The sequence below is a fragment of the Mustela nivalis genome (genome assembly GCF_964662115.1).
Source record: "Mustela nivalis genome assembly, chromosome: 19".
Taxonomy (NCBI): domain Eukaryota; kingdom Metazoa; phylum Chordata; class Mammalia; order Carnivora; family Mustelidae; genus Mustela; species Mustela nivalis.
This window is the reverse complement of record NC_139038.1, coordinates 21,633,447-21,653,068: the sequence shown is the minus strand read 5'-3', so window position 1 is coordinate 21,653,068 and position 19,622 is coordinate 21,633,447. Positions and strand designations below refer to the sequence as shown.

General features: G+C 44.9%; 1 protein-coding gene across 1 annotated transcript in view; it reads left to right on the top strand.

The window, feature by feature from the left end:
- Positions 1–2,932: 2,932 nt before the first annotated feature.
- The window catches only part of COG7 (component of oligomeric golgi complex 7), an 83,092-nt gene continuing 66,402 nt past the window's right edge, over positions 2,933–19,622 (top strand). The window contains exons 1-4 of the mRNA XM_082714678.1: positions 2,933–4,266; positions 9,438–9,586; positions 9,755–9,871; positions 12,350–12,518. Of these exons, the coding sequence (XP_082570804.1) occupies positions 4,098–4,266; positions 9,438–9,586; positions 9,755–9,871; positions 12,350–12,518 (604 nt within the window). The 5' untranslated portion in view covers positions 2,933–4,097. The remainder of the gene's footprint in view (positions 4,267–9,437; positions 9,587–9,754; positions 9,872–12,349; positions 12,519–19,622) is intronic.

Genomic DNA, 19,622 nt, shown 5'->3' with positions numbered 1-19,622 from the left:
GATTGGAAGACTCCATATTGTCAATTCTCTAAATGATGTGTAAGTTCAATAAAATCCTTATTCCAGCAGCATTTTTGTGTAGAAATTGATAAGCGGGTTATAAGATGTATAGGGACATGCAAGAGGTCTGGAGTAGCAGACCTCTTTTATTTTTTTTAATTTTTAATTTTTAATTTTTTAAATTTTTATTTAAGATTTTATTTTTTTAGTTTTTATTTTTATTTAAGATTTTATTTATTTGAGGGGCACCTGGGTGGCTTATTCAGTTAAGTGTCTGTCTTCAGCTCAAGTCATGATCCCGGGGTTCTGCGATGGAGCCCCAAATCGGACTCCCTGCTCAGCGGGGAGGCTACTTCTCCCTCTCCCCAGCCCCCTACTCATGTTCTCCCTTTATTTCAAATAAATAAATAGAATCTTTAAAAAATTATTGTGTTTATCTCAGAAAGAGTGCACGTGAGAGAGCAGGCCAGAGAGGACAGGAGGGGCAGAGAGAGAAACATATTCCCCCAAAAGCAGGGACCCCAACATAAGGCTGGATCCCAGGACCTTGGGATCATGATCTGAGCTGAAGGCAGATGCTTAGCCAACCGGGTCACCCTGCAAAATAATTTTTTTAAAGATTATACTTCTGTATTTGACAGACAGAGATCACAAGTAGGCAGAGAGGCAGGCAGAGAGAGGAGGAAGCAGGCTCCCCGCTGAGTAGAGAGCCCAACGTGGGGCTCGATCCCAGGACCCCGAGATCACGACCTGAGCCGAAAGCAGAGGCTTTAGCCCACAGAGCCACCCAGGTGCCCCAATTTTTAAAAATAAAGTGGGTGGACCCACGCTACCAGACTTCCAAACTTACTATAAACTATGGTAATCAAGACAATTTGGTATTGGTACTATAAGAATATAGAAAATGCAACAGAATTTAAAGTCCAGAAATCCTCATATCTGTATCACTTGATTTTTGTCTTTTTTTTTTTAAAGATTTTTTCTTTATTTATCTGACAGAGATCACAAGTAGGCAGAGGCAGGCAGAGAGAGAGGAGGAAGCAGGCTCCCTGCAGAGCAGAAAGCCCGATGTGGGGCTCGATCCCAGGACCCTGGGATCATGACCTGAGCCGAAGGCAGAGGCTTAACCCACTGAGCCACCCAGGTGCCCCATCACTTGATTTTTGACAAAGACATTAAGGCAATTCAGTGGAGAAGGAAAGTTTCTAAATCATCTTGGGATAACTGTATACGTGTATGTAAAAAATTAGATGGGCGCTTGGCTGGTTCAGTAGAGCATGTGACGCTCGATCTTGGGGTTGTAACTTTGAGCCCCACACTGGGTATAGAGGTTACTTTAATTCTTTAAAAAAATAAACTTAGGCCTTTACCTCACACCATACACAAAAAACTCAAAGTGGACCATGGGCATAAATGAAGAACTACTACTTTAAAACTTCTAGAAGAAAATTTAGAACTTCACGATTTCATATTAGGCAAAGATTTGCTAGATAATGAGACAAAAGGTAGGATCCGTAAGAAAGAACAAATGATAATGGAATTTATCAAAATTAAAAACTTGCACCTCAAAGACACCATTAAGAAAATGACAAGATACAGATTGGAAGAAAATAGTTGTAAACCATATTAAAAAGGGAATTCAGGGGGTGCCTGGGTGGCTCAGTGGGTTAACGCCTCTGTCTTCAGCTCAGGTCATGATCCCAGGATCCTGGGATCGAGCCCCGCATCAGGCTCTCTGCTCAGCTCTCCCCTTAAAAAAGGGGAATTCAGAATATGTAAGAAATTTAACAGCTGAATATGACGAAGACAGCCCCGTTTGAAAATGGGTGAAAGATCTGAATAGACGTTTCACCAAAGAAGATGTAAGAATGGCTAATAACATGAAAAGATGTTCAAAATCGTTGGTTGTTAGGGAAATGCAGACAAAAGCAACAGTGACTATTATATACCGGAAATAGGTAAGGGTACAGCGAAGCTGGAGCCCTCACATGTTACTGATGATAATGTAAAATGGTATCAGCTACTCTGGGTAAATTTGACAGTTTCTTAAAAAGTTGAACATAGGGGCGCCTGGGTGGCTCAGTGGGTTAAAGCCTCTGCCTTCGGCTCAGGTCATGATCCCAGAGTCCTGGGATCAAGCCTCACGTCGGGCTCTATGCTCTGCGGGGAGCCTGCTTCCCCCTCTCTCTCTGCCTGCCTCTCTGCCTACTTGGGATCTCTCTCTCTGTGTCAAATAAGTAAATCTTTTAAAAAAAAAAAGTTGAACATAAATTTATCTTGTAACTTAGCAATTCCACTTCTAAGAATATATCCCAAAGTAATGAAAACTTGTCTACACAAAGGCATGTGGCTGAGCATTCATAGCAGCATTATTCATAATGACTTTAAACTAGAAACAGCATAAATACCCATCAGTTGGTGAATGGCTAAATATGTCATATCCACACAATGGAATACTATTCAACAACATAAAAGGAACAAACCGATACATGGTGGAACACAAAGGGACCTCAAAAAACAGGCTCGGGGAAAACAAGCCAGATGGAAATCTGAAATGTTTGCAAAAGGCAAATTTATAGAGATGGCAGATGAGTGGTTTCCTAGGGCCTGGTGTGGAAGCAGAAATTAAGTGCAAATGAGGAGGAAGGAACTTTTCTGGATGATGGAAATGTTCTTGTGGAGATAGACCAACTCTAAATTTTTTTTTAAAAGATTTTATTTATTTATTTGACAGACAGAGATTACAAGTAAGCAGAGAGAGAGGAGGAAGCAGGCTCCCTGCTGAGCAGAGAGCCCGATGTGGGGCTCGATCCCAGGACGCTGGGATCACGACCTGAGCCGAAGGCAGAGGCTTTAACCCACTGAGCCACCCAGGCACCCCCAACTCTAAATTTTTAAAAAATCATTGAATTGTATAGTTACAATGGGTGAATTTTTTAAAAAGATATTATTTGACACAGAGAGAGATCACAAGTAGGCAGAGCATCTGGCAGAAAGAGGGGGAAGCAGGTTCCCCGCTGAGCAAGAGAGCCTGATGTGGGACCATGACCCAAGCTGAACGCAGAGGCTTAACCCACTGAGCCACCCAGGCATCCCACAATGGGTGAATTTTATATCCTGTAAATTATTAGTAAAGCTATTTTTAAAATGTTCATCAGGGAGGCCAGGGGATATATTGTAGAGGCGCCTAAGGCTTCCAACGCTCCCACCAAGAACAGTATACTAGCTTTTCCTGATTTGTGGATTGGGGTTCTTAGATATACAGAGTCTTCAAGAACTACCATATGCATCGAGTCGGAGTATGCCTGGCGTGAGAAGGGTAAGTGGCAAAACTATTCGCAATTACACACAAAGCATTTTTTTTAAATTTTCGGTTCTCATGACACTGAAGCCTTCTCTTTTCCGAGGCGTCCTACGAGGCTACAGAAAACAGGTGCAACCGGTCAGTTCCAGTTCCAGCGTGGTACGTTTCGGGAAAGGACAGGAGGACAATGTGGCTATGGGGAGGGCTGAGGCCGGATGGCGTAGATTGCTCCGCTCTCCGTAGGAAGGCAGGAAAGCGTGGTAAAGAGTTCAAGCTCCAGGGGCCCGCTTGCCCCAGTTCAAGGCCCCACCGTCCCCCTTTCTGGCGACCTGACTCTGGACCAGTTGCTCAGCGACCTCTTGATTCTTTATCTTTACCTTGGGGGAGAATAACGGCCCCCGGAGGACAGTGAACTCTTTAAGTGCGCTAGTGCACGTAAGGGCTTCAGAGCAAGCACATACTTTCAGCGCTCAACGTGCACTCAAGTCAGCAAGGCTCTGCGCCGGGAGCCTTTCTCCGGTCCCCAGCTCTGCAGAGCGCCCGGAAGCGCCGGCGTCGCTATGGTAACGGCCACCCACTTCCGGAAGAAGTACGGCGCGCGGCGAGGACCATTCGGAGCCCGCTGCTCCGCGAGTTCACAGAGGGGACGCGGAGGGACGAGTTTAGTGGGCGCTGGGGGTTCTGCCTGCCGCCCCCCGCTCCCCACACCAGGCCAGCCCCGGTGCCCTCTCAGGGCCGCTCGACCCCACAGCCTCGTTGCCGCCGGACGCCGGGGCTGAGCGCGGGTGCGGCCATGGACTTCTCTAAGTTCCTGGCGGAAGACTTCGACGTGAAGGAGTGGATCAACGCGGCCTTCAGGACCGGCCCCAAGGAAGCGGCGGCGGGGAAGGCGGACGGCCACGCGGCCACCCTGGTGATGAAGCTGCAGCTGTTCATCCAGGAGGTGAACCACGCCGTGGAGGGTGAGGCCGAGCTGCCGGGACGGGCGTGGGGCGGCGGGCGGCGGGCGGGCGTGGGGCGGCGGGCGGCGGGCGGGCGCGGGCCCCGCGGTGGGAAGGCGAGTCCGGCCCGCCCCTCCCCCTCCTGCAGACCCTTGGTGGGGGGGGGGGGGGGCGGGTAGCCGGGGCCGGTCTCCGCTCGCTGCCGCCTGTCTCACGCCTGCCGAGGCCGGGGCTTGCCTCCTACCCCTGGCGGTGCCATCAGGTTTCCTTTACGTCCCAAAGAGTGAATTTCAAGAATAGTAACTGATCGTCACCTGGTCCTTAAATTCGCAAAAGCATATCAAAAGCGGCGTGGGAATGACACAAATCTGGGGAGCGTAGTTTTTTAGCGGACCCTCATGCCCTTGAAGACGGGCTGGTTTAAGCGGACCTTCATGCCCTTGGAGGTGGGCTGGCTTGAATAGAGACTTGAACCATCTTTCCAGGATACTTAACTGAAAAAACAATACACACCAGCAACCTTTCCATTAACTCCTCGACTCGATGTTTACTCGCCGTCCGTTCATTAGATGCCTCCTGGACGCCGGTCTCTCTGCCAGGCTTGGTGGGAGAGAGACAGGTCCCGCAGGGAAGTTTATGACCCAGTAAATAGAACTTTCCTTTAGAGATGGGTCCAGTGTTTAAGAAAAGGCTGTTGTTGGGGGGGAGGGTAGCTTTATTTCACTGCAGGTTCTTTATTGTGCTTTGCCTCTAATACTCCTAATTGAGCATCTGCCACACCTGTGCCCAGAAACGGGGCCAGGGGCAAAAAGTTTACCCTTCAGGAGATTGCTGCCTCGTGGGGAAGATACAAAACAGTTGAGTTACAATGAGGGATGGCTTTTCTGCAAGTAGGACCAGGGGCTATGAGAGCTGGCAGAAGCGTGCAGTCACCCCTAATCTGGGAGAATCATAAAGGGTTTTCCAACTGTGTTAGGCCTTGAAGGAAGACTTAATAGGGCAAAGAGAGAAAGGACATTAATAACGGTGATAGCAATATTTGAGTCCTTGGTATGTGTCAGTCACTCTTTTTTAAGCTTTATATGTATTAACTAAGTGGTTCTCAAACCAGGGGTGGTCATGTCACCTCCTTCCAGCCCCACCATCCCCTGAGTTTCTGGATGTTGTGGGGTGTGTTTTTCAGTCCTTGCGATGGGAAGGAATGTCACAATGAGGGACAGTTAGTGGAAATACCTAGCGATGCTTAGTGTCCTGCATGCTTGGGGTAGTCCTACACAATGAAGAACGGTCCTGGCCAGAATGCTAATGTTGCCCCTTTTCAGTGTAATTATCCAGTTTAAACCTGGCAATAATCCTTGGAGGTGGGCGCAGTTATGGTTCCCACTTCATAGTTGCAGAGACTGTGGCTGAGGGAAATCACGGACCCAGCATCATGTTTCTAGTTTGGATTTGAAGCCAAGGATTGGTCCCAGAGTTTAGGGCTCTTACCCGTTATACCTTGCTCCCTCTGGTATGAAGGGGACAGAGAAGAGCACACGCAGGGCCACGTGGGTATAAGAAGGCCTAGCTAGTCCACAGAAGAGTGAGAAATTCTAACAGAGCTGCATCAGTAACATCAACAAACATTAGTCATTAATATTATTGTTATAGGATCACACTTTCCCCGGGGGAGGGGAAGACTTCTGGAGATAAGACAAAAAAGTAGGTTGGGATGAAAGGCGTTTTTGCCCATCATTTTATTTTATTTTATTCTTTACACACAGATACACACACACACACACACACCCAGGGAAGGGGGCTGCAGAGGGAGAGAGGGGGAGAGACAAAATCTGAAGCAGGCCTGATTCTATGACCCTGAGATCATGATCAGAGTGGAAATCAAGAGTGGGACACTTAATTGACTCAGCCACCCAGGTGTTCCCTTTTGGTCTTCCTAAGGAGTTGGGAATTTGGCCCTTAAGCAGTGGGAAGCCTTCAGAGGTTTAAAGCTGTATTTTTATGGAAGGTGAGACAAGGGCTCAAGTCTGCAGTGAAGAGATGTTATTGCAGAGGCTCAAGGGGGGGGATGTTGAAGCCTCCAAATTGGAGGATTGATTTGTTCATTCATTCAGTCAACAAACATTTATTGGGCACAAACTGGTTTCCAGGTTCCAGAGATACAGTGTTGAACAAGACCCAGTCCTAGGCGCCTGCGTGGCTCAGTGGGTTAAGCCTCTGCCTTGAGCTCAGGTCATGATCTCAGGGTCCTGGGATCAAGCCCCTATCGGGCTTTCTGCTCAGCATAGTGCCTGCTTCCTCCTCTCTCTCTCTCTGCCTGCCTCTCTGCCTACTTGTGATCTCTGTCTGTTGAATAAATAAAATCTTAAAAACAAAACAAAACAAAAAAACAGACCCAGTCTTAGGTTGGATCAGTTAATAGATCAAGTTGGGGGCGGGTGGAGGGAACCCACAAAAACCAAACAGGGACCAGATCATGCAGGCATTTATTTATTTTTTAATTAATTAATTAATTAAATTTTTTTTTAAAAGATTTTATTTATTTGTCAGAGAGAGAGAGAGAGCGAGCACAGGCAGACGGAATGGCAGCAGAGGCAGAGGGAGAAGCAGGTTCCCTGCTCAGTAAGGAGCCCGATGTGGGACTCGATCCCAGGACGCTGGGATCATGACCTGAGCCGAAGGCAGCTGCTTAACCAACTGAGCCACCCAGGCGTCCCTCATGCAGGCATTTAATGTCACATTAAAGACTTTGGAGTTGATACAAAATGAATATAAAGGGCATGTACCAGAGGATTTTTAAGCAGGGGAGAGACATTGGATGGGTTTTTGTCTCTGTTTGAAAAGCAGCTGTCCAGAAGAATGGACTGTCATATAGTGGCTTTAAGTGGGGTTATGGCGGTGGTCATGGTGAGAAATGGGTAGATTTAAGATATTTTTAGGAGGAGGAATGGGAAGAACTTGCTGATGGATTGGAAGGAGGGATGAGCGGGGGGGAGCATCGAGAATGACAGCAGGTTCTTGAGCTGAGTGACTGTGGGTGCAGGTCCCACGCGGTCGGGAACTGTGAGAGAATTTGTAAAGAGAGTCCATAGCCCATCACCTGGATTCTGCAGCGAACAGTGTACTGCTCTGCTCTGTTACAGATCTGTCCCTCTCTCCACTCATCCATCATTTTTTTTTTTTCAAGGATTTTATTTATTTATTTGACAGAGATCACAAGTAGGCAGAGATGCAGGCAGAGAGAGGAGGAAGCAGGCTCCCCGCTGAGCAGAGAGCCCGATGCGGGGCTGGATCCCAGGACCCTGGGATCATGACCTGAGCCGAAGGCAGAGGCTTTAACCCACTGAGCTACCCAGGCATCCCCATCCATCCTGTTTTTTGACGTGTTTCAAAATGAGTTGCAGACGTCAGTATGCTTTACCCCTGTACATTTCAGTTGGTACCCTAAACAGTAGAATTCAGCACTTATTTTACAGCTCTTTATTTTTCAACTGAATACAGTTTACATAAGGTGAAAGGCACAGATCTGTTCTGATGAGCATCATGAGTTTTGGCCAATGTGTACGCTGGGATAACCTAAATCTCTGTCAAGGGGAATATTGCCGTCACCCAAGAAAGTGCCTCCGTTCCCCTTCACAGTAAATCTGGTCCTTATCCTCCCAGAGGCAACCACTGCAAGTGAGAGTTTTAAAATGGGGGAAAGAGGGGCGCCTGGGTGGCTCAGCCGTTAAGCGTCTGTCTTTGGCTCAGGTCTTGATCCCAGGGATCGAGCCCCACATCCGGCTCCCTGCTCGGCGGGAAGCCTGGTTCTGCCTCTCCTACTCTCCCCGCTTCTGTTCCCCTCTCTCACTGTGTCTCTTTCTGTCAAATAAAATCTTAAGAAAAAAAAATGGAAGAAAGAGTGGATTCAGTTTGTGGGGGGGGGGGGGTTGTGCAGAAGGAAAACGAGGGACCAGCAGGGGCCGAAGAGTGACTGAGGCTTAGCAAGCAGAAGGTTGGAGCTATAAAAATGTTGTTAAAAGTCAGCATTGTTCAAAGTCCGTCTCTGTGTGAAAGAAATCCTTGTTCTGTCTTTGTTTTCTTAGTCTTAGAACTTTACCTGGGGTCAGTGCTGGAAACAGATTGTTATTCTATGTCACAGCTGGATGAACAGGTTCCTGAAATACTTCTTCAAGGTGTTCAGGTTCTAGGGGCGCCTGGGTGGTCCAGTGGGTTAAAGCCTCTGCCTCCGGCTCAGGTCGTGATCCCAGGGTCCTGGGATTGAGCCCCGCATCGGGCTCTCTGCTCAGCGGGGAGCTGCTTCCCTTCCTCTCTCTCTGCCTGCCCCTCTGCCTACTTGTGATCTCTGTCTGTCAAATAAGTAAATAAAATCTTAAAAAAAAGAAGTTCAGGTTCCGTTCACCGCACTGGTAGAGAGAAGACAGTGGACTTACTGATTCCCCGGTGCATTGCCCTTTAAAGGGTCAAGGGTGCGCCATAGGCTCTCCCAATTCCACGTAACACATCATAGGGCCCAGAGATGTGCACGTTGTAGTCTGTGTTTGGGACGTTTGTTTACAACATGCAGCTTTCTTAATGTCACCCAGTCTCCTACTGGACTTGCTAAATGAGAAACTCTGGCAGGCGCCTAGAGACCTGCATTTAACTGTGCCCCAGTTGGCGCTGGCCGTCTATGGACTATTTCAAAAAGACCATGGAATGCGGACATTGGGGCCAGACATATGTAAGGTTTGGTTTCAGCTCTGTGAAATCCGAGGGCAGTTACTCAGCCTCTCTGAGCCTCAGTTTCCCAATTTGTAACAGGTGGCTGCTGGTGATTCCTCTGGACATTCAGTGCTAGAATGTTCGTAGGTCACCTGCTACATAGTTGGCATTGACCCAGTGTCAGATTCTTTCACCTCCTCTCCTCATGAAGGGACTTTCAATTGAACTCAGTAGTGGAGAAGCGTTCATGTTGGGTCAGGTTGATGGTTCCGTCCTTGTAAAATCACATGGCGCACGTCCGGCGGTCTGGGAGAACGTGGTCCTGGCAGAGCGGCCTCCCAGCCCTCCTCCTCTCCCTCCGCATCTTCCACAGAAAACTTGTGTGGTTGGGGGTGCTTTGGGCAGAATCCCTTCCTGTCTCACGATCTGTTCATCTTGTCCACTGGTGACCGGTCCGAGTTTCACCTTTTGTTCTTGGGTTCTTGCTACAGAAACCAGTCACCAGGCTCTTCAGAACATGCCCAAAGTGCTCCGCGATGTCGAAGCCCTGAAACAGGAAGCGTCTTTTCTGAAAGAACAGATGATTCTTGTCAAGGAGGACATTAAAAAATTTGAACAGGATACATCTCAGTCAATGCAGGTATTTCGGCTCCTGTCCCTCAGGCCGATTCTTGTTTTGGGGAGACATTCACAGAAGCTCCCTCAAGACAGGCGCGTGCTGTGACGCTTATGTTTCCGGTCACAGGCGGAGGCCAGAGATGAAGGAACTGCCACTTCCTTAGTGTTTGTCCTCTCGTCTCTCTTTTAGGTATTGGTAGAAATCGACCAGGTGAAGTCCAGAATGCAGCTCGCGGCCGAATCCCTTCAGGAAGCGGACAAGTGGAGCACCCTGAGTGCCGACATCGAGGAGACCTTCAAGACTCAGGTAGGTCTTGGGCTCCTGGGTGGCTCAGTGGGTTAAGCCTCTGCCTTCAGCTCAGGTCATGATCCCAGGGTTCTGGGATCGAGCCCCGCATCGGGCTCTCTGCTCAGCAGGGAGCCTGCTTCCCCCACCTTCTCTCTCTCTGCCTGCTTCTCTGCCTACTTGTGATCTTTCTCTGTCAAATAAATAAATAAAATCTTTAAAAAAAAAAAGACTCAGGTAGGTTTTTAGTTGAGGGCATGTCCGCAGGCCAGGTAGGCAGGCGCTTGAGGTTCAGAGACACAAACAAGAAAGTCATTTCCCCGAACCCGCAAGGGATTGGAAAAGGCAGCATGTGGAAACACACACAGGCAAAGAGTGGGAAGACCTGCAGTTGCTCTGGGTCTTTCTACCTTCTGGAGTTGGTGTCTCCCACCTGACGGAAGACCTTCTCAGTCACAGAGTTCGGGAGAAACCTCCATGGAAAAGGCAGAGAAAATGGATGAAATGGGAGTGTGGAACACAGGTTGGGGGGCCTTTCCCATCCCGGGACCTCTCTGTGGTTGTCTGTTCGTTGGGTTCCTCCGCCACCGCTCTGGTCCTGCTGCCCGTTGTCCCTCCGCCAAACCGTTGGAGCAGTCGGCATCCCTGCTGGCTCCTGGCCTCTCGCGGGCAAACTCATTCGCTCCCTCCCTGTGCCGCTGGCACCTGAACCGTACTCCTTAAATTGTGTCCTGATCTTACTGTCCCAACACGCTGTGAACTCAGGGGCTGCCGTGTGAGCTTCTGTGTGTCTCAGGCATCTAACACGGTGTCTGACATGATATAGACACCTGTGGAGTGATGAAATGAAACACAATTACTATACCTTGAATTCTTCTAAAAAACAGCATTTATTTTTCTCATTTTAAACATAATTTATGTGTGTCTTAGAAGATTTGGAAAATTCCGGAAAGTACAAGGCAGAAAACAAAATGATCCTATTCCTGTGCACACTGATAAGTTTTTTTAATGTGTACTGGGTATTTTTTCCTACTCTTTCCATATTTGTGCTTATGTATTTTGTATATATTATGTATTACTGATATAAAGACATTACATATATTCTAGTGTCTATTTTTTATCTAAACAAGATCTTACTTAAATGAATGTCTTATTTCTTACTTAATAGAAAGTCTTATTTCCCTTTGTAATTAATACTTCTCAAAAACATGATTTTTAATGTGTGCACGTATTCCGCATGTCATTATGAGTGACTCGTCCTTTAGGACTTAGGTTGCTTCCAGGCTTTCGTTACTACAACACTAGAATCACATTAATTAATTAGAATCCATGACTATCTCTGTGTCCCTCTGATTGTTCGTTCTTTGTTTTTTTAAAGATTTTATATCTAAGTAATCTTTATACCCAATGTTGGGCTCAAACTCACCACCCTGAGATCATGGTACACCAACTGAGCCAGCTGGGCACCCCCCCCCCCCATTGTTTCTTTAGGACAAATTTCTAGAAAAGGAAACACGAGGTCAAAAGATGTGAGGGGTGCTTGGGTGGCTCAGTCAGTTAAGCATCTGCCTTCGTGAAGCTCAGGTTATGATCTCAAGGTCCTGAGATTTGCCGCATTGGGCTCTGTGCTTGGCGAGTCGTCTGATTCTCCCTCTCCCTCTGCACCCCCCGCCCCAGCCCTTTGCTCATGCGCGGCACCCTTTCTCTCTCTCTCAAGTACATGAGTAAAATCTTTAATTAAAAAATCATGTGAATAATTTCCCATTTTTTTTTAAAAGATTTTATTTATTTATTTGATAGACACACGGTGAGAAAGGGAACACAGAGGGAGTGGGAGAAGGAGAAGCAGGCTCCCCACTGAGCAGGGAGCCTAATGTGGGGCTTGATCCCAGGACCCTGAGATCATGACCTGAGCCGAAGGCAGAGGCTTAACGATTGAGCCACCCAGGCGTCCGAATAATTTTCAATTATTGATGCAAATTGCTAAATTACCTTCTAGAAAGACAGTACAAATTTATGGGACCAGACTCTTCTTCTTCACACCCTCACCAACAATAGCTATCATAATTTTTTCTAGGGTTTTCCACTTTGTTAGGAAGAAAACTCTTGTTTAAATTTCCATTGATTTGACTGCTAATCATATTGAGCATAATAAGTTTATGGGCCATTTTTTTATTATATGAACTGTCTTTTCCTGTATTTTGTCTGTTCTTATCGAAGTATCTGGGGTCTTTCATTTCTTTCTTTCTTTTTTTTTTCAAAGATGTTATTTATTTGAGACAGAGACAGAGAGCGAGTGCATGAACAGGGGAGAGGGGCAGAGGGGGAGGGAGAAGCAGACTCCCTGCTGAGCCGGGAGGCTGACACAGAACTCAGTCCCAGGACCCTGAGATCATGACCTGAGCCAAAGGCAGATGCTTAGCTAACTGAGCCACCCAGGCGCTCCTGAAGAACCTGGGGTCTTTTAAAATAAATATCTTCTGTTCTGGCCTTTCGTAGGACGTAGCTGTGATTTCTGCCAAGCTGATCGGTATGCAGAACAGCTTAATGATGCTTGTTGATACGCCAGACTACTCAGAAAAATGTGTGCACCTGGAGGCGCTGAAGAACAGGCTGGAGGCCTTGGCCTCGCCGCAGATTGTCACAGCCTTTGCCTCCCCGTCTTTAGGTAAGTGCCGGCCTCTCTCCTCGCTGCACACCCCCCCCAGGGGTAAGGCTTTCCAAGTCTTCCACCTTTTGAGTGTCTTACTTTGGATTAAATTATGTAATTTCGAATTAAGTTGTAACCTAATGGGGGTTACCTTTTTCCAGTAGTTCATATGAATATTTTTAAGCATATGGAAATGTCGAGATAAGCACACAACAAACAACATCTAGATCCTAGTTTGGTGTTTCAGCACATTAGCTCTGTCACACATCAACCCACCCATCCATCGCTCTGTCCATCCAGGTTCTGTTGGGGGTGCATTTCAGAGTAACTTACAGATATCAACATACTTCACTCTTAACTGCTTCAGCATTCATATCAACAACTAGAGTTCAGTATCAGTTTAAGATTCTCTTTTCGGGGGGTAAAATTTACTTTTAAGGAAATGCACACATCTTAAGTGTATCGTTTGACTCTTGTCAAATACGATTTTTATTTCCTCTGATCTACTAATGTGGGAAATCATATTGATAGCGTTCCTAATATCCTATTATTTTTGCACCTCAAGATCAAGCCCCACATGTTTATGAGATGTCTGTGTGGGTGCGCATGCGCATGTGTGAGTGCATGTTAAAGTCCTACTGGATATTTGATGATGCTTTATTTAGAACTTTTTCATAGAGAGCTCGTTAGTAGATATCTGTGTCGGGGGTTAGTATCATGGTTGTGTTGATGTCATAGAAACAGCTGGGAAGCTTTCATTCTTCGTTATTTTTTTTTTAAAGATTTTATTTATTTGACAGACAGAGATCACAAGTAGGCAGAGAGAGAGAGAGAGAGAGGAGGAAGCAGGCTCCCCGCTGAGCAGAGAGCCAGATGCGGGGCTCAATCCCAGGACTCTGAGATCATGACCTGAGCTGAAGGCAGAGGCTTTAACCCACTGAGCCACCCAGGCGCCCCTCATTCTTCCTTATTACTCTATTACAGTTTTTTGTTTTTGTTTTTTTTTTGTTTGTTTGTTTTTTTAAAGATTTTATTTATTTATTTGACAGACAGAGATCTCAAGTAGGTAGAGAGGCAGGCAGAGAGAGAGGAGGAAGCAGGCTCCCTGCTGAGCAGAGAGCCTGATGCGGGGCTCGATCCCAGGACCCTAGGATTATGAGCTAAACTGAAGGCAGAGGCTCTAACCCACTGAGCCACCCAGGTGCCCCTCTATTACGGTTTTTTTTTTTTAAGATTTTATTTCTTCATTTGAGAGAGAAACAGAGAACAGGGAGCGGGGAGAGGAAGAGGGAGAAGCAGACTCTCCCTTGAGCAGGGAGCCTGGCTCGGGGCTTGATCCCAGGACCCTGGGATCATGACATGAACTAAAGGCTGATGCATAACTGACTGAGCCAACCGGGTACTCCAAAATAGCATTTCTGCTATTTTTCTGTTTAATTTTTACTTTTGTGAGATCATTATTTACTTTCTAGTGTTTTCCCAGTGTCCTTTTATATCTCATTGTGATACCTTAGATCCCCAACCCCCCTTTATTTAAAATATTTACTGTTTTAAGTAATCTCTACACCTAATGTGGTGCTCAAACTCAACTCCAGGATCAAGAGTTGCACCTCTGTTGACTGAGCCAGCCAGGTACCTAAACTTAGATCCTGTTAGGGAAAGCACACCGTATGTAATTTCCTTGAGTGTGAAGCGGTTGTAGCTTCAAATTTCTTCTCTTTCCTAGGCTAATTTTTTTTTTTTTTTAATTTTTATTTATTTATTAGACAGAGATGACAAGAAGGCAGAGAGGCAGGCGGGGAGGGGGAAGCAGGCTCCCCACTGAGCAGAGCGCCCGATGCAGGGCTCCATCCCAGAACCCTGGGATCATGGCCTGAGCTGAAGGCAGAGGCTTTAACTCACTGAGCCACCCAGGCGCCCCCCAGGCTAACTTTTTGAAGTGCTCTCTCTTTTATTTATTTATTTATTAATTAAAAATATTATTTTAAGTAACATATCATGTATTATTAGCCCCAGGGGTATGGGGAAGTGCTCTCTATTTTAAAAAGAGTTTTTTTATTTTTAAATTATGGTAAAATACAAATAGCATATAATTTACCATTTTAACCATTTCTAAGTGTACAAGGTAATGGCATGAAGTATATTTATGTTGTGCAAACATAACCACCAGCCACTTCCAGAACTCCTCATTTTCCTCAGTGCTATTAAATACTAGCTCCTGGGAGGCCTGGGTGGCTCAGTTGGTTAAGCTACTGCCTTCAGGGTCCCAGGATCGAGTCCTGGATTGGGCTCCTTGCTCAGCGGGGTGCCTGCTTCTCTCTCTGCCTCTGCCTGCTTGTGCTCTCTCTCTGTGATAAATAAATAAAATCTTAAAAAAAAAATAAATATACCAACTCCTTACTCTCTCGCCCCCAGCCCCTGGCATCTGCCATCCTCTTTCTGTCTCTAGAGATTTGACTACTTTAGGGACCTTATAGAAGTAGAATCACATGGCATTTGTCATTGTGTGATTGGTTGATTTCACATAGCACGTATCATTAAGGTTTTTCTGTGTTTTAGCATGTGTAAACATTTCCCTCCTTAAAAAAAAAAAAATTTCCAGGGCATCTGGGTAGCTCAGTGGGTTAAGCCTCTGCCTTCAGCTCAGGTCATGATCCCAGGGTCCTGGGATCGAGCCCCGCATTGGGCTCTCTGCTCAGCGGGGAGCCTGCTTCCTCCTCTCTCTCTGCCTGCCTCTCTGCCTACTTGTGGTCTCTGTCTCTGTCAAAGAAATTAAAAAAAAAAATCTTAAAAAAATTTTTTTTCTCCTTTTTAAGTCTGAATATTATTCCATTATGTGTATATATCACCTTTCGTTTATTTATCTGTCCACAGACAGCTGAGTTACTTTTGTCTTTTGACTGTTGTGAATAGTATTGCTGTGCACACAAGTGTACAAATACCTGGTGGAGTCTCAGCTTTCGGTTCGTTCAGGTGTATGCCCAGAAGTGGAATTTTTGAATCATATGAGAACTCTACTTTTAATTTTTCTTTTTTCTTTTTTTTTTTTTTTTAAAGATTTTATTTATTTATTTGACAGAGAGAGATCACAGTAGGAGAGAGGAAAGGAAGAGATCACAGAGAGAGAGGAAGGGAAGCAGGCCCCCTGCTGAGCAGAGAGCCCGATGTGGGACTCGATCCCAGGACCCTGAGATCATGACCTGAGCCGAAGGCAGCGGCTTAACCCACTGAGCCACCCAGGCGCCCCTACTTTTAATTTTTCAAGGAATCAGGTTTTCCATAAGGAGTTACATCTTTTTACATTCCCACCAGTAATGTACATGTGTTCCAGTTTCCCCACATCTTCCCCAGCACGTGTCATTTTCTGCTTTTTTGATAGTAGTCATCCTAATAGGTGTGTATTAATATCGCAGTGTGATTTTGACCTGCATTTCCCTAATGACTAATGATACTGGATATGGCCATATCCTTATTGGCCATTTGAGTATCTTTGGAGAAATGTCTATTCAAGTCTTTTGTCCTTTTTTTTTTTTTTTTTTTAAATGGTTAAAATGGTAAATTATATGCTATGTGTATTTTACCATTTTTTAAAGATTTTATTTATTTATCTCTCAGGGAGAGAGACCATACAGGTAGGGGGAACAGGAGGCAGAGGGAGAAGCAGGCTCCCCTCAGAGCAGGGAGCCCAGTGGGAGACTTGATCCCAGCACTCTGGGATCATGACCCGAGCCGAGGACAGACACTTAACCAACTGAGCCAGCCAGACGTTCCAAGTCATTTGCCCATTTTAAAATCAGGTTATTTGGGGCGCCTGGGTGGCTCAGTGGGTTAAGCTGCTGCCTTCGGCTCAGGTCATGATCTCAGGGTCCTGGGATCGAGTCCCGCGTCGGGCTTTCTGCTCAGCAGGGAGCCTGTTTCCCTCTCTCTCTCTCTGCCTGCCTCTCTGCCTGCCTCTCTGTCTACTGTGATCTCTCTCTGTCAAATAAATAAATAAAATCTTAAAAAAAAAAAATCAGGTTATTTTTTATTGTTCAGTTGTAGGAGTTTGTTATATATTCTGGATATTAATCTCTGTCAGATATATGATTTGTAAACTCATTCTGTGTGTTGTCCTTTCTTTTTATAGTGTCTTTTGATATACAGTTCTTAAATTTTTATTTAGTCCAATATATCTGTTTTTAATTTTGTTGCCTGTGTTATTGGTGTCACAAGTGAGAAACTATTGCCAAATCCAATGTCGTGAAACGTTTTAGTTCTTATGTGTAACTCTTTGATCCATTTTAAGTTAATTTGTATATGGTGTAAGGTAAGTGTCCAACTTCTTTTCTTTTGCATGTGGATATCCAGTTTTCCGAGCATCATTTGTTGTCCTTTCCCCACTGTATGGCCCTGACACCCTGTTGAAAGTCATTTGACTATATATGTGAAGATTTACTTCTGGGCACTCTGTTCTCTTCCGCTGATCATGTCCGTCCTCATGTCAGTACCACACCGTTACCCCCACTGGTCCATACATATTGTTTTGATTATTGTAGCTTTGTTGTAAATTTTGAAATCATGAAGTGTGAGACCATCAATGTTACCCTTCTTTTTCAGGAATGTTTTATCTATTTGGGGTCCCTTGAAGTTCCATATGAATTCTAGGACGGGTTTTTCTGTTTCTCCACAAGACACCATTGGAATTTCAATAGGGATTGCATTGAATCCTTAGATGGTTTTGGGTAATATTACCATCTTAACAGTATTAAGTCTTCCAATCCATGAACATGGGATGTTTTCTCATTTACTTGTGTCGTCTTTAATTTCTTTCATCAGTGTTTTGTTGTTTTCAGAGTACAAGGCTTTCAGCTCCTTGTTGAATTTTTTTTCTAAGTATTTAATTATTTTTTTTATGTTACTGTTAATGAATTTTTTCTCCTCTTCAGATCATTCATTGTCAGTACCTAGAAGAACAACTGATTCTTTTTTTTTTTTTTAAGATTTTTTTTTTTTTTTTTTTTTTTAAATTTATTTAGTCAGAGAGAGAGAGCGAGCACAGGCAGACAGAGTGGCAGGCAGAATCAGAGGGAGAAGCAGGCTCCCCGTGGAGCAAGGAGCCCGATGCGGGACTCGATCCCAGGACGCCGGGATCATGACCTGAGCCGAAGGCAGCTGCTTAACCAACTGAGCCACCCAGGCGTCCCAAACAACTGATTTTTTTAAAAAAAGATTTTATTTATTCATTTGAGTGAGAGACAAGACAGAGAAAACACAAGCAGGGGGAAAGGAAGAAGCAGATTCTCCACTGAGCTGGGAGACCAGTGTGGGGTTTGATCCAGGACCCGGAGATGATGACCTGAGCCAAAGGCAGATACCCAACCATCTGAGCCAGCCAGGTGCCCCAGTACAGCTGATTTTTATGTGCTGATTTTGTGTCCTGCAACTTTGCCAAATTCTCTTATTAATTCTAACAGGTTTTTTTGTGGAATATTTAGGGTTTTCTGATTATAAGGTCATATCATCTGCAAACAAAGACAATTTTACTTCTTCCTCTTCTCTTTGAATGCTTTTTTCTTTCATGCCTCATTGCTTTGGCTAAGACTTCCAGCATTAAGGCTTATAAAGGTGGCAAAAGCAGACATTCTTGTCCTGTTCCTGATCTCAGAGTAAGAGTTTGAAATAGTCTTTCACCATTGAGTATTAGGTCAGCTGGGAGCTTTTCATCCAGGGCCCTTATTATGTTGACATAGTTTGCTTCTATTCCTGGATTGTTGAGTTATGTCATGAAAAGTGTTGAATTTTAACAAATCCTTTTCTTCACCATTTGAGATGATCATGTGGATTTTTTCCAGCATTCTGTTAATATCGTGTAATACATTGCTTGACTTTTGTATATTGAACCATCCTTGCATCTCAGGAATAAATTCTACTTGGCTGTAGAGTATCATCCTTTAATATGCTGCTGATTTTGGTTTGCTAGTATTTCGTCAAGGATTTTTACATCACTATTCAGGGATGTGACATCTGGGTGGCTCAGCTGGCTAAGTGTTTGACTGGTGATTTCTACTTAGGTCATGGTCTCAGGGTCATGAGATCGAGCCCCGTGTTGGGATCTGTGCTGGGTGTGGAGTTTGCTTGAGCACTCCACCCCTGCTTGAGTGCAAGTGTCTTTTCTCTCTGTCAAAAAACAAAAACAAAAACAAAAAACTTCAGGGATATTAGTCTGTAGGTTTCTTTTCTTGCATTGTCTTTGTCTGGCTTTGGATTGGGGGAGTGTTGGCCTCATAGAATGAGTTCAATTTTTTTGGAAGAGTTTGGGAAATATCAGTATAAATTTTTCTTTAAATGTCTAATATATTCACCAGTGAAGCTGTTTGGTGTGCTTTTCTTTGTTGGAAGTTGTTGGATTACTGATTCAGTCTCCTTACTAGTATTGGATCCATTGAGAGTTCTTATTTCTTCATGATTCAGTCTTGGTAGATTGTGTGTGTCTAAGAATTTGTTCATTTCATCTAGTTTACCCAGTTTGTTGGTATTTATTTATTAATTTATTATTAATTGATTTACTTAAAAATTTTTTTTATTTATTTGAGAGAGTGAGCACGAGCTTTGGGAGGAACAGAGGTAGAAAGAGAAGCAGACACTCTGCTGAGCACAAAGACGACATGGGGCTCGCTCTCAGAACCTGAGCTGAAGTTAGTTGCTTAACTGACTGAACAACCCAGGGACCCGTATTTTTTTTTTAAGTAGGCTCCATGCCCAACACAGGACTTGAGCTCACAACCCTGAGATCAAGGCCTGAGATCAGAAGTTGGACACTCTACCAACTGAGCCATCCAGGCACCCCCCATAGTACTTTTTTATAATCCTTTTTATTTCTGTAAGATCAGAAGTAGTGTCCTTTCTTTCATTTTTGACTTTATTTGAAATGTCTTCTTTCTTTTTCATAATAAATCTAATTAAAAGTTTGTAAATTTTGTTCATCTTTTCAAACAACCACCTCTTGGTTTTGTTGATTTTTCTTTTTTGTTTTGCTCTATTATATTGATCTCTGCTCCGATCTTTATTATCTTCCCTTCTGCTACCTTTTGGTTTAGTTTGTTCTTTTTTTTTTTTTTTCCCTTTTCTAGGTCTTTAGGATGT